We start from the raw sequence: 13394 nt of genomic DNA, 5'->3' as shown, positions 1-13394 counted from the left end.
TTTCTCCTCGTGCGAAACTGTGGTCCGATCTCTCAAAGGGGAGGAAAGGATTCATGGAGAAAACATACGTACTCCTCGTATATAACATCTTGATATATAAAAACTTGAGTAACGTTTTTTAATTATGACAACGAACATCTTTTAAAAAATACGGAGCATGCATAAGCTTTTTCACATATTCTAAGCCCAATACTCTCACTGTCGACTCGAAAGTTACTAGAAAAGGTAACTAGGATCATCGAGCTATTGAAAAAAATTTTTGTGGTCAAATTTAAACTTGGAATATGTTTTTATTTTTTGCAGCACGTTCTAAATAATTTGATGAATTTTCCAAAGATTATTGAGTTAGCTTAATATAATATTAATAATCGAACTTTGTCTTTATCTTGATATAAAATGTAGTGATTCGTGACTGACTGTGATATATGAATGTATTATTCGTTAACCATTTAAGACTCTTTCAAACTTTTCATTTCCGATGAGAGCGTGAGAGGAAAAGCATGACGCGAATGGACTCTGGACCGGACGTAACAAACACGAAGAGTCGTTTAAAATTTAGTAGTCGCCCGACAGGTAGGCGCTTTAAATTAATAGACGACTCCTTCAACAAGGTAAAAGCAGCCAAACAAGATTGGCCGTCGCTTCCACCTCTCTTTCTCCAGTAAGCGACCGACACGGAAAACGTGAGAGGCATTATTTTCCACCTGCAATGAAGTTGGCAGAGTATTGCGAAAATCTCATGAGAGAGCAATTAAACTCGAGACACTAACTGCGCTTGTTATCCGGGGTTCTCTGTGTACTTCTTCTAATTTCGAGAATTCCATTGCAACATTAATCTTTATACTTTTACAATAGTTGGTCCCATGACTTCCAATTACCAGAAGCATACATGTATGAGTGATGAAACATACCGTGTGCTATGGTTGAATTGAGTTCGAAACAGTGAAAATAATAAAAATGCTTAAGCAAAAGAATGATTTTTCATTTAAAATTGAAAAAGCTTCTTCGAAAATATGGTTCTATGAAAAATAGTTCCTACAATCGTATATACATCCGGGAATATGATGTGGATTATAAACATGATGAGACTCTTGTTTTGCTCTTTTTTCATTGCGCAAAAATGTTATTAGATCGGAAAAATGATACGGTACTCTATTGTTCCGGAATATTGGAGGGAAGAAATAAAGCGAACACGGGTTATCAATCGGATACATGATGTGGGTTGCGTTCGAAGGACACTAGTACAATGAGCGCAAATGTTTGAAGCTTATGGTAGTTCTGTACTTTTGTTGAAATGTTAAGAACCGTCTGAAATTTGAATATGGTGTAATAAAATAGCCTTCATGGACCGGCTGTCAAAATTTCAAATCGTATCCCCTTTAGGTTTCGAGATATTCGTGATTAAAAACGGCTCACTTTGTAGGTGATGCCTATATGTACCTAACACGTCACGAAATAGCACTTTGTTTACATTTTTTATTACTGATGGTGAACGGATCTTTCGACTTCAAAATAAAACCAGTCATGCATTCAGTACTATTGTGGGATTAATATTTTTTGAAAATGGGAATTTTCGACCATCTAGTTTCGTGAGATATCAACTGATGAACTGTGTTAATTTTTCCGTGACACGGAACGAATGCATGACCAGCTGTGACGACGTGGTAACTGTGTACGGTGTGGGGAACTGATAGGCGCAATACAAAACAATACGAAAGCTTTTTTCTCAAATATTCGATCACCTTTCTGCATTAAATTGCCATTTGAACACTTCTTTCGTGACGCATAAATAAGATTTCGGAAACACTGACATTTTGACGCTAGACGCTATAGTAATACTGAAGAATGGCGTTGTTGCCATGATTACAGCGCCACTTTCTATATGTGTAGAGGACCTATTTGTTCATGAGACGTGATTGTGTAGGATAGGCAAAGTGTGCAAGCTGTGACAAAACCGTGCAACCGGCAGCACCGAATAAGCATTGGATTTCATTGTATGCTGTGACCCAAACTTTTAGCTCGTACGTCTACATACAGAACTACCTTAACGTGGCCTTTGAAGTTCCCTTCATCGAAATGTATTCACACGAATTGGAAGAAACTTAATTAAGAATTGCACATTAGCCTTTGTTTGAAATTTATATGATTACTCAAGTTTTTTAATGAGTATTCCAGGAACGATTGTCGAAATGTTTTCCCGCTGTTCCAATTTTCGAACTATTTTTATATCCATGTACGCACAAATATGAAAATCGCAATTAAGATTTTACAATTTGTGGATGGGATTGTAGAGTGACGACGAAGCACCATTACAAGGGCCGTATCACGAGGGATTAATTCATTGTAATTTTCGTGACAAAAGGGTTGAAGTGGTTATTCTGTCTGGAATCCGGAGCTACCGACATCTAAATCTTCGTTCCACCTATCGTCTCTGCGATAACCCTAATTCATGCGTTACGAGAGCTATTACAACAGAAATCGCTTTTGTACATGTGTTGCGACACTTCTCCATTTTGATCGCTATTTTGTCCTTCCACTCACAACCTTTGACCTATGATTGCCCTTTTTCTCATTGTATCAAAAGGTGAACAAAAATGAATCACTTTCATACAAGTTTTAATCGACTTTCCAATGTATTTTGATCTTTTCATTTCATCAAAGTTTTTCATTTCCACTCAACATAGTGACCATTCCTGATATAATTGTTAGGAAGGAGTTTGAGAATCATTGCTTTTTTTAAAGGTTTCTTGAATATTTACATATGACTGCATCCATTCATCAGCACCTTGAAGTATCAAAATTATGACACATTGCATTTTAGAAATTTCGATTTTCTTCAATAATTCGAAAAGAATTCGCGTTCATATACATTTACGTTTGTATTTATCAAACACTGTCCATTGTCTCGTTAGATTGGAACCCATTTTTGTTGATCAAGCAGTGTCAAACAGAGAAAGTGTACGGATGTATTAGATTGGGCACAACAACAGTGAGATTTATTTCTACACTAATAAGAAACTGTATTTTCGATACATTAGAACCTGCTTTCCGCGGCACTAGGCTAAACAAAACTCAGTCGTGTTGTACCTTACGATTCCGTTTGGTATTATTATTATTATTACTATTCTCTCCATGTAGTACCTTTATTCCCTTGAGCTGAGAGTATTTTGTAATTAAAGAGTCCTGTTGAAAGATCTACTGCGCAGACAAAATAGAATGAGAGAAAGAGGGAGGAAAAAAAGAAACTAAATTGAACGTGGTATGTTTCATAATAGTGGCATTGGTGAGGAAAGTCTTTCGAAATGGAACGGTCCTTCTCTTTTCATTTCTCGTAAAAGAAAAATCCTTGACTAAAACCACCCGAGTGCATTGCCGAGATCGGAGGTTAGTGAATATTTCAGTCGTCAATAATTCGATAAAACTTCAGATAACGCGGTGTTAAAACAATTTTTTTTGTTCTTCCTTACTTTCTGATCCAGGAGAAAGGCTTTATATGAGGAAGCTACTAAACTTTTATTTAGAGAAAAGCAACTACATCGACTGCATTCCCGGAAAACAATCTACTATTATAAGAAAACAACAAATGTATTCGTTTATAGTCCTGAATCGTTGACTGCACTTCAACTTACACGGAAAATCGATTCAATTTACCCTTCTCCCGCATGTGATTTGGTTTCTGCCATATACTAGGTTTTACATTTATTTTCATCGGTGACATTTTGGCCCCATACCAAAACACGCGCGACCGGAAAAGTTGTCTCGAAAATTCGAATAAAAAAATTTAGGGTAACGCGCGAAGTAGCAAATAATTCTCTAGAGGTGAAAATCGATTATGCAAATTCATGCGGAAGATATAAAAAGAGAATAATTGAATCTCACGAAAGAGAACGGAATCTCTGCTAATGGAACCTTTAGGAACAGGACATAAAATAGAATCTAGTGAAATATGGACTAGAATCTCACCTAACGGAATATTTTTTCCCGGAATAAAGTCCCATGGAATCATCGTGGTATGAGAATTTTATGTTGGGCTCACGTCGGGTAATTCCTCTGCCACTTTGAATAACCTAACGCAATTCACTCGTTGAAGCTCGTTAAATCAAAACAATGGTATAAATTCTTGGACACGGTACAAGGAATTTTCATTATAACAAAAGTGTAAAAAGAAAAATTTATACCCATCGTAACAAAATTATTCTATGAGGAAACTATGACTTTCTACACAAACTATTATAAAGTCCTCGAAACGTAATTGATGATGAAATTTTACAACAACATCGACATAGAATCATAGGGATTGGTATTCGTATCGCATGTGTTCCCTTTCATCGCGGCATAATTTCGCAGGAAATATAGAGAATTTCAAGCTCAAAAATGTCTCGAAACAACTCTTATTGCCAAAATACCCGGTCATTGCTACGTAATCGACTCTGTAAATGTCCATCTTAAGCAATTTATGTCGTGGAGTACGGTTATACGTGAAGAGGCAAACTTCATAAAGCCATTAATGCAAAATCTCGTATGTATTGTAATTGACAGTCCATTCAGGATCCCTAGGAGCCTTGTTGAACGAGCGTATTATAATCCGAGCATCACAATCTCCATACAACTCACCTTGAAAGTAGGGTATCAGCTTACACATGACTAACCCAAATACGAAATTCTTCAGTATCTGTCCCAGTAGCGTGAACGGCATACAAAACACACCGAGTAGCAGATCCGAGACCGCCTGCAATACAAAAACAAATATTCTTCGTACGACATCATCTAGTCGGGATATCAATATAAATATCGAACTCAAGACTTTGCAAGTTTTTAAATTATACACATTTCTCGTTTACTATTCGACGCATAAATCACTATGGATATGCGGTACGTCGTTTTTCCGCAAACTTTATGAGCGAACCAAAAAGCTTTCTGCCCCCTCAACGGGTCACGTTCACTCAATTTTTTAGCTCCACTATTTCTAATCTGCTCAAGGAAAAAAGTGTTAAGAAGCTCTAGAGCGTATCGATTCTTATTGGAACTTATAATAAAGAGACTGCTGGCTTTACATTAAATGTGAAACGACCGAAGAAAAAAATAACGATTCCAGCATTAGCTTGTATTGTTAGGCTTTTTATAATTTTGATTTAGTTATTTTTCTTTACGCTATTGCATTACCGTGAATCCTTATTAATCGTTCATTTCTATGACAAAAAAAAATCAATTTTGTAAGACATTCAAAGGCGTTTATTGTATTTTATGAATGGACATGAAAATTATTTTTTACGAATAAAATTGTTCATTCGTATCATAAAAGAACTCACACTCATCTGATAATCTGGCAGTTGAAGTGGTTTTTAATCCTAACGGAAAAATACATTGAATAACAGAGTTTTCAACAAGCCCAACCGAATTGTACATTCAAGCCGTTGTTAAACAATGCACAATGGGTTGTCTGTTTATTCTCCGAAAGGGATTTCCGAGAAGAGAAAAATGTATTCATATGAATGGAAAATTTTGTAAATGGAATATTAGCCTGCCGGCAATCCTGGATCAAAATCCACAGATTTTCTTGATTCATTGTTAACAGAACTTTTACAATTTTTTTTTTATTATTTTAATATAATCATGAAGAATTCAGCACCAGAAAATAAAATATACCTTTAGACTTGATGGTTCGTTGTTAGTATCCTTGAAATGAAATTATTCAAATGACACGCAAATATAGACTATAAGCAAAACCTAAACATGAAATTATTCCGTTATTGAAGAAAAATAAAACGGAGATCACGAAGGAAAAGACTATCAGAAAAAGTGAAACTGAGCTGAATTCGATAGTGATCAAATTCGTAAACCGCATGCAAGGCCAAACATTTCTATCCCTGTACGTGACGTGCATAGCCACGAACGCATTGTCGATATCGTCTGGCCGATGATGGTAGCCGCGAGCTTGTTTAAGCGATAATATAACATTCATCTAAGCGAAATACCAAGTATACGGTGCAGGGAATGAAGACAGTGTTTTTTGAAAACGAAAAATGTCAAGAAATATGAAAAAAATCAGAAGAATATTCGACAATCGAAGTGAAAAAAACGTTTACGAAAACATATTTATTCTGACCAACCCCGACTAGCAGTAAGTATGCCAAACGTGGGAAGGATGTGAATTTCACTCTTCCAAAAAGTATATGTTGTATACACATGATTATATTGTGTTTCGGTTAGAATCAATAGAACAGAAATCATTCTCTTCATTTGGCCAACAAACGTTTTGCATCAATTACGATGCTATTATTATATTATATATTATTATACTTGTTATAAATTATTATACTTATTATAGTCCAATCAATATCGGTTTCGAAAAAGCCGCATTTCTAAATATTTACCATTATTATTTTTTTATTCACTCACATCAGTATCCTTTACTAATGTTTGCAAAAAATCGTTTACTACTCGAATTCGTTCTTTCTTATTTGAAGGATTTTTATGTATTCCATTTTATGTCTTGGGTTGGCATTTTTCAGTAGAGTCTCGAGGACCAAAGCCTATAAAAGCAACTGATATGATTTATCTTCTCGAGTCTCAATATTTTTATGGTTTTAACATCGTCTGTGTGTTTTTTCTTCTTTTTTTTTCAGAAACTGGCTTCATGATAGATTTTTGGTCAAAACGTTAACTCAAATATAAAGTATTTGGTTCGTTAATATGTTTGATTTTTATACCAACTAAAAGCATTTCGAGCTATCTGAAAATAACCTATTCATCATAGGCTTTGTAGAAAAACTGCTTCCGTTATCGTTGTAAAGAACATTAAACCCGATAAAAAACCTCTCCCTTTTAAATTAATAAAACCGTGTATATTTATTATTTTTTCATTATTCTTTCTTCTTCTATTAACGACACATTTATTACTATAATAATGTTTTTTTTGTCCTCACAAGCGTTACTAACGAATTAAAGTACTAGTACCTATTAACAGAGGGTCAAAAAATTGAAAATTTTTTTATTTAATTTTTTAACTCTTCAAAGTAACAAAAAGCCCTCTGCAAAATTTTACGAAAAACCTCTCAACTGAAAACGAATTACAGAGATATAAGCACTCTTGGTCGGAGCACGTCGAGTAGCCCACGCGCGCGGCAGCTGAATACTCCCACTCTCTCTCTCTCCCTCTCTCTCTTTCTCTCTCTCTTTCTCTCTCTCTATGCGACACGACAAATTGATTTCACGGTGCTTAGGAAAGAATACCGAAAATAACGAGTACTACAATAAAACGAACAAGAAGAAGGGCGGTCGTTTCCCAACATATTTTTTTATGTTGGCGGCAACCATGAAACGGCATTTGACGATAAAATAAGGCCATCAAGAGTTAGAGCAGGCTGAACAGAACTCAAATGTATATCGTCCAGGAACCCTGAATTAATCGAATGAAGGTAATAAAACTTCATATATTTCGAAAAATATAGAAAAGAATAGATAAAAAAAACTTTAAAAGCGTTTTTTTCAAAACGCCTTTTTTCGCATGACAGTTATAATCTCGAGATTCACTGGACCAATCATTACCAGGCTTTTTTCACTTGTTTATTTAGGTGTCCTGTGCAGGAATCTACCACTTTTTTACAGTCAAGTTATCAGCAAATCATTCGGAAACACCTAAAAAATAAAATGAAAGGTGTTTTTCTGCACTTTTTTTCAAGCATTGGCTTTTTTTAATTTTCTTACTTTTTTGCATATCGGTGACCTTCCCTTCCATCAGTTATCTGTCCACCATGCAAATACTTTTTTCAAGGACCGTTATTTGGCGCCTTTTACCAACAACGGACAAAAAGACCGGTCAATAACTCTGGGTTTTCCTTATTCTATATGAAATTCCTAGTGTTAAAAAAAACATGACTATTGCTAATAACGGAGCTGATATTTTCTGATTAGAAAATTTGCTGTTTTTTTTTCCTTCTAATAGGTACTACTACCTTAAGGACTATTCTTCAGTCGTCACCCGACAACTAATGATCCGCGATCTTTATAACCCCTCTGATTTTACAGCTGTAAGAAATTTCGTCAATCGGTATCACACATGAACGAACACAGTCTCGGTGACACGACATAATATCACATGACAAAATATCACACGAAAAAATATCACGGACAAAATATCACCGCGACAAAATATCACACGACAAAATATCCCCGTGATAAAATATCACTACGATAAAATATCACACTACAAAATATTACAATGAACATTCATCGAAGCCAGGCACGAATTTTTCAAATCGATTGATGTGTTCGACACTGTGTATACATGTGAGTGGTGTGTATAAGACTATGGATAACGGTAACGTAGGTACGCGAGAGTGGGGATAATCCTTGATACACAGGAGCTAACGTATGTAAATAATTATAAATAATTACGCTCGTGTTTGTGTGTGTGATTTATGTTTATATGTGTGTTTGTGTGCGTGCGTGTTTGTGTATGTATTTTGGTGTGTTTGTGTGCGTGCGTGTGTGTGTTTGTAAGTGTTTGTATTTATGTGTACTCGTGTTTGTGTGTGTGATTTGTGTTTATATAGATTCGTGTAATGGTTGTTTTGAGGGCTTTCTTTCGTATATACTGGTTGTTTTAAGGACCAATGGTGGTTTTGAGGACGGTCCTCAAAACAACCATTCATTAGCAACATGGATGGCAAACGTTGCACTCCTTGGCTGGGCTACTCCGGGGATTTTCTCCTTAAAATTCCATCTCCCCGGCGCGAAGTGCCGGGGAGACCCACCCATTTACTTTTCAAGAATTTTTTTCTTTTATTTTTTTAAATTGAACAAAGAAAAAAGAAAATTCTTGAAAAGTAAATGGGCGGAATTTTAAGGAAAAAATCCCCGGAGTAGCCCCGCGAAGGAGCGCAACGTTTGCCTCGTGTGTTTTTTTTGTCGTGTGATATTTTGTCGCGGTGATATTGTGTCGTGTGATATTTTGTCCGTGATATTTTGTCGTGTGATCTAATGTCACGGAACCCACAGTCTCACATAACACCGGAATGTTTTTTAGTTGTATATAGTCTGTAACGCCACAAAACATCAAAAAATGTGTGCGAAAAACGGCACCTATTTCGACTGTTCTAAGAATATAAAATGTTGATATCGCCGATATGCGTTAGGATACAGAGTTCTAATTAGTCAAGATCCAAAAGAAGAATTTTATTTCATTAATTACATGAACTCGAAATATTCCCCGAAACGCTGCAATTGATTGAATCTCATCGGAAACCATTTTGCTATAGTAGTAAAGCGTGTTATAGCGACTCGACACTACCAACATAGATCGTTTCGTAAATGTACTTGTCTTGAGTCGCCACCGCGACTCTAGATAAACATTAACTAATGTTCAACGATGAACCATCTGTTCGTTACGTTCCTGTTTCGATTCATTACCGTGAGCTAACTTCGAAAACAGCCACGAGTACTATTCTATGTTATCTCCTATCCAAACATGAACCTGCGTATGTAGGTACATACACAACATTCCCAAGGAGACATTAAAAAACGTTGTTTCCACATGCTGCGTTGGAATGGTTTTTCGGTAATTTAAATGCAGAGGAGTCTAAATAGGAAAAAGAAATTTCGTGGTCACAAAGGTTCTTCAAGCTATTCCCACTTGAAATAGATAATCGATATAAACATTCTCAATTCACCAGCACAAAACTCTACCACATACTCATTGAGTTTTTAAAAACGCAATTGCTCTCCGCTTCTTAATATACGTCTATACTCTTTCAGGTTATATAATTCCTGTGATTTCCGTGATTCTAGAAAAAAATGATAAAAAATATTGGTATTACTTGTGTGTTGAGCTGCTTTCTCCACTTTCAGTAAACACCTAGCCGTGGACATCACGATATACCCTCCTTGTGGTTCTTTATTTTGCTTAATCTATAATCAACTCATATTTTGTCAGGGAGGGTATGCGAGGTGGATTTCTCAGCCACGTCTCATACCCTTTCTTCGCAAGAGGAGTCTACAGAGCATGAAGCTTAAGATTCTCGAGAGTTGCGTAGACAACACACCGAAAGGATATCCAACTCGGTTTCTTGAGGATATTTATACGCTGTTATTGAAAAAAGATAGGAGATAGAGCGAGAGAGAAAGAGAGAAAGAGGGCATAAGAAGGACAGATATTTTTTTTCTTAACGTGACTGAAAGAGAACGAAAAAAAAAGTTGTGAAAGTTTTTGCTCGTGACCTGTATGTCTGACTTTCCATAGTGAAGGAAACGCGAAAAGCTGTATTATGCCTACACAGAGAAAGAACAAGCTATATAATTTCTTTCGTCCGGTTGCCCGCTCTTGAGAACTGTTTGCGACACATTGAACGAACGACGAAACATTCGAGAGTATAAAGCCCTAAGCTTACACAGCTTAGTTCCTGTTGTTCCATACGCTCTGCTGCAGTGACCACGTGGTGATCCCGTCAACTAATGGAATTTCCCTCGGTTCAATTAGACTTCATTATTTACATTTACATCGGATAGAACCTAGAAAATACACAGTGTTGTAATAAGGAATTTCAACTGGCTAAAAACCCACGGAGGTGTTTTCATTTAAATTTTGACTGTATTTGTAATCTCTTTCAAGTTTTAATTGCCCAATTTACACCATAGCGATGAAGAACTTGAACTGAAAAACATCACATAAACCCTCAATCTGATTATTGACCTCGCAAACCTTTAAAAAGGCGGAAGAGAATTTTTGAAGATTACATTCGAAAAGCCATAAACATGGCGAGATGACGTGAGCCTGATAGAGAGGATAATATTATTCCATTAATGAAGAAACGGCTAGAGCTGTGGCTGAAGAGTAAAAAGATAGAAGGCTGTGAAAAACTGTATTACAACTGTTTTAATAAAAATATTAATCCTATTCAATCAAAAAAATAATATAGAGGTGTAATTTAATTCAGAAACCCTATAAAATGTGTAATACTATAGGAATAACTAGAGGAATAATAATAATAATTAAAGGAATATAAACTGTCAATGGGCTTCACAAAGCTCATCAGAATTCACGGTAAATCTGCCACAGGATCCAATACTGCACATGCAGGTTTACTTTTGATTACTGCGAAATGCAGAAATGATAGCTCAAAACGAAACCTTAAAGGGTAGTTGGTTGCATATAGCTTTAATAACGATAATGTTCCACGTCCTGAAATAATAACATCGGGTGGCATGGGTTGCACAGCCACAAAATAATTTCAGTCCTCCATTATTCCTCAGGGCCTTGTAAAAAACAATGTTCTTCATAAAGTTCACCGGAAATTTGTGATCCACCAGCTTTTAGGTCGCAATGCATAAATGTGCAACGAGCGTGAATACACCACGTCTGTTAACGTTCCTGATGCTTTCTGCAGAGGACGTAAATAGCGAATAAATGACGTGGTCGAGGTGTCAAGAGGGGCGACCATTTTCGTGATGACTCTCCATTTTTTTTAATTACCACAATATTTTGCTATACAAATCCAACAACTATTTTAAAGTATAACTGGATGGATAGCTTGACCAAAAATTATATCTGATTGGAATTTCCGTACTTCGTGATGCAATAAAATCTGAAAAAATTCAACAACATTTGCAAAGCTATGAACAACAATTATAGTTGTTGCTCATTTTTATGTGGCTCTATTTTTACATTTTTTGATCCAGTAACCTTGAGACTTTTCAAAACTGATGATAAATATGTCTTTAAAAATATATCCAAAATTCAAATTTTTTAAAATTTTTTTCAAAATTTTTTCAATAAATTTCAAAAATCCACGAAAATTCTGAAAAAATTCATGAGCATTCGGAAAAATACACACATTTGATTCGTAAAAAAAAAACAATAGGTCACCGCTAAATTATTGAATAATTAATTGTTTAAACAATTTGTTATTAACTTTTGGGCAATATTATTATTGATAATTATCAATAATAATATTATTATTGTCAATATTGACAATAATAATTTTGGATATATTTTTAAAGACATATTTATCATCAGTTTTGAAAAGTCTCAAGGTTACTGGATCAAAAATGTAAAAATAGAGCCACTTAAAAAATTTAAAAAAGGGAATTTTAAAAATCCACGAAAATTCTGAAAAAAATTATGAGCATTCAGAAAAATGCGCACATTCGATTCGTAAAAAAAACAAGGGTTTACTGTAAAATTGTTAAAAAATTATTTATTTAAACAATTTATTAATAACTTTTGCGCAATGTTATTGTTGATAATTGTAGTTCATAACTTTCCGAATGTTGCTGAATTTTTTCAGATTTTTATTGCTTCACGAAGTACGGAAATTTCGATCAGGTACAATTCATCGGCTGGGCTATCCATCCAGTAATGCCTTAAAAGTATGCAGAACGGTAATATAACTTTATGGGTGGAAATCGACGTCGATTGGATCGATACAAATTATGTTTAAATATGTGTTAAAAGTACTTGTCCGGCCCATCACTATTCATTCAATAAAAAATCAATCATAAAAAACGAAATTGTACGGCACAAATTATGTTTAACACATATTTAAACATAATTTGTATCGATCCAATCGACGTCGAATTTTTCGAATAATACCAGAGGATCCTGAAAGTCTGAGAAGAATCGATTTTCTTATAAGTCTCTGCCACCATAGAGTAACAAATGACTAGCTTTCATGTGATTTTTTTGGATTTAAAAGCTTCTTGGAACAATTTAATAATGTCAAAATTTGGAGTTACTAATAAAATACTCGTCCACCGATTGATATCATAAATTTTAGTAATGCCCGTAATTCAAGTGGTAACTTTTTTCAATTTATTAGAAAATACTTGGCCTCGACGTGATATAATAAATTTTAATGCTGCACGTAAATTAGATGGAATTTTTTTCAATTGATTTAGGTGTTCGAATCAAATAAGAATGAGGCATCGGTTTCTAAAATGATTTCAAGCGCGATTTGTCGGTTTTGTATTTTTTATCTGTTATTTGATTCTTTTGACACTTTAAAAAATAGATACAGATTGGTTTTTTTTAAATGTAATGTTTTTTCAAGATTTGTGAAATTTTTTTCGAATTGTTCTGTATTTTTTTTTATAAAATAATTTTTTTACAATAAAAAAAAAAATTTAAGTTTTTTTTATGGATGGAATTATCAGCAAACGAGGGACCATCAATGAACTTGTCCCAACCTTTTTTTTCCTAGGGTATAACTCTGTGGGTGGAAATTGGAGCGTATTGACGTTGTTACATTTTTTTTGGTAAAATCTCAACGGAATCACAATATCAAATTTTTTCTTCATATCAAGTGAAAGAGATCAATTACACCGGCACACAACAAAAAAGTGGTCAGTACTTTTGATCGGACTCATCAGTTTCTATATGTATTTTGATGGGCTGAATC

At 34.9% G+C, this 13394-nt stretch overlaps 1 protein-coding gene across 2 annotated transcripts in view; it reads right to left on the bottom strand.

Moving 5' to 3' along the window:
* The window catches only part of LOC122405843 (cholecystokinin receptor type A-like), a 55771-nt gene that overhangs the window by 5571 nt on the left and 36806 nt on the right, over positions 1-13394 (bottom strand). For both annotated transcript variants that reach the window (XM_043410852.1, XM_043410853.1), the window contains exon 3: positions 4615-4729. In XM_043410852.1, the coding sequence (XP_043266787.1) occupies positions 4615-4729 (115 nt within the window). The remainder of the gene's footprint in view (positions 1-4614; positions 4730-13394) is intronic.

This window comes from Venturia canescens, chromosome 2 (genome assembly GCF_019457755.1).
Source record: "Venturia canescens isolate UGA chromosome 2, ASM1945775v1, whole genome shotgun sequence".
In the NCBI taxonomy this organism is placed as follows: domain Eukaryota; kingdom Metazoa; phylum Arthropoda; class Insecta; order Hymenoptera; family Ichneumonidae; genus Venturia; species Venturia canescens.
Note: the sequence above shows the minus strand (reverse complement) of the source record. Positions and strands in the feature narration are given on the sequence as shown.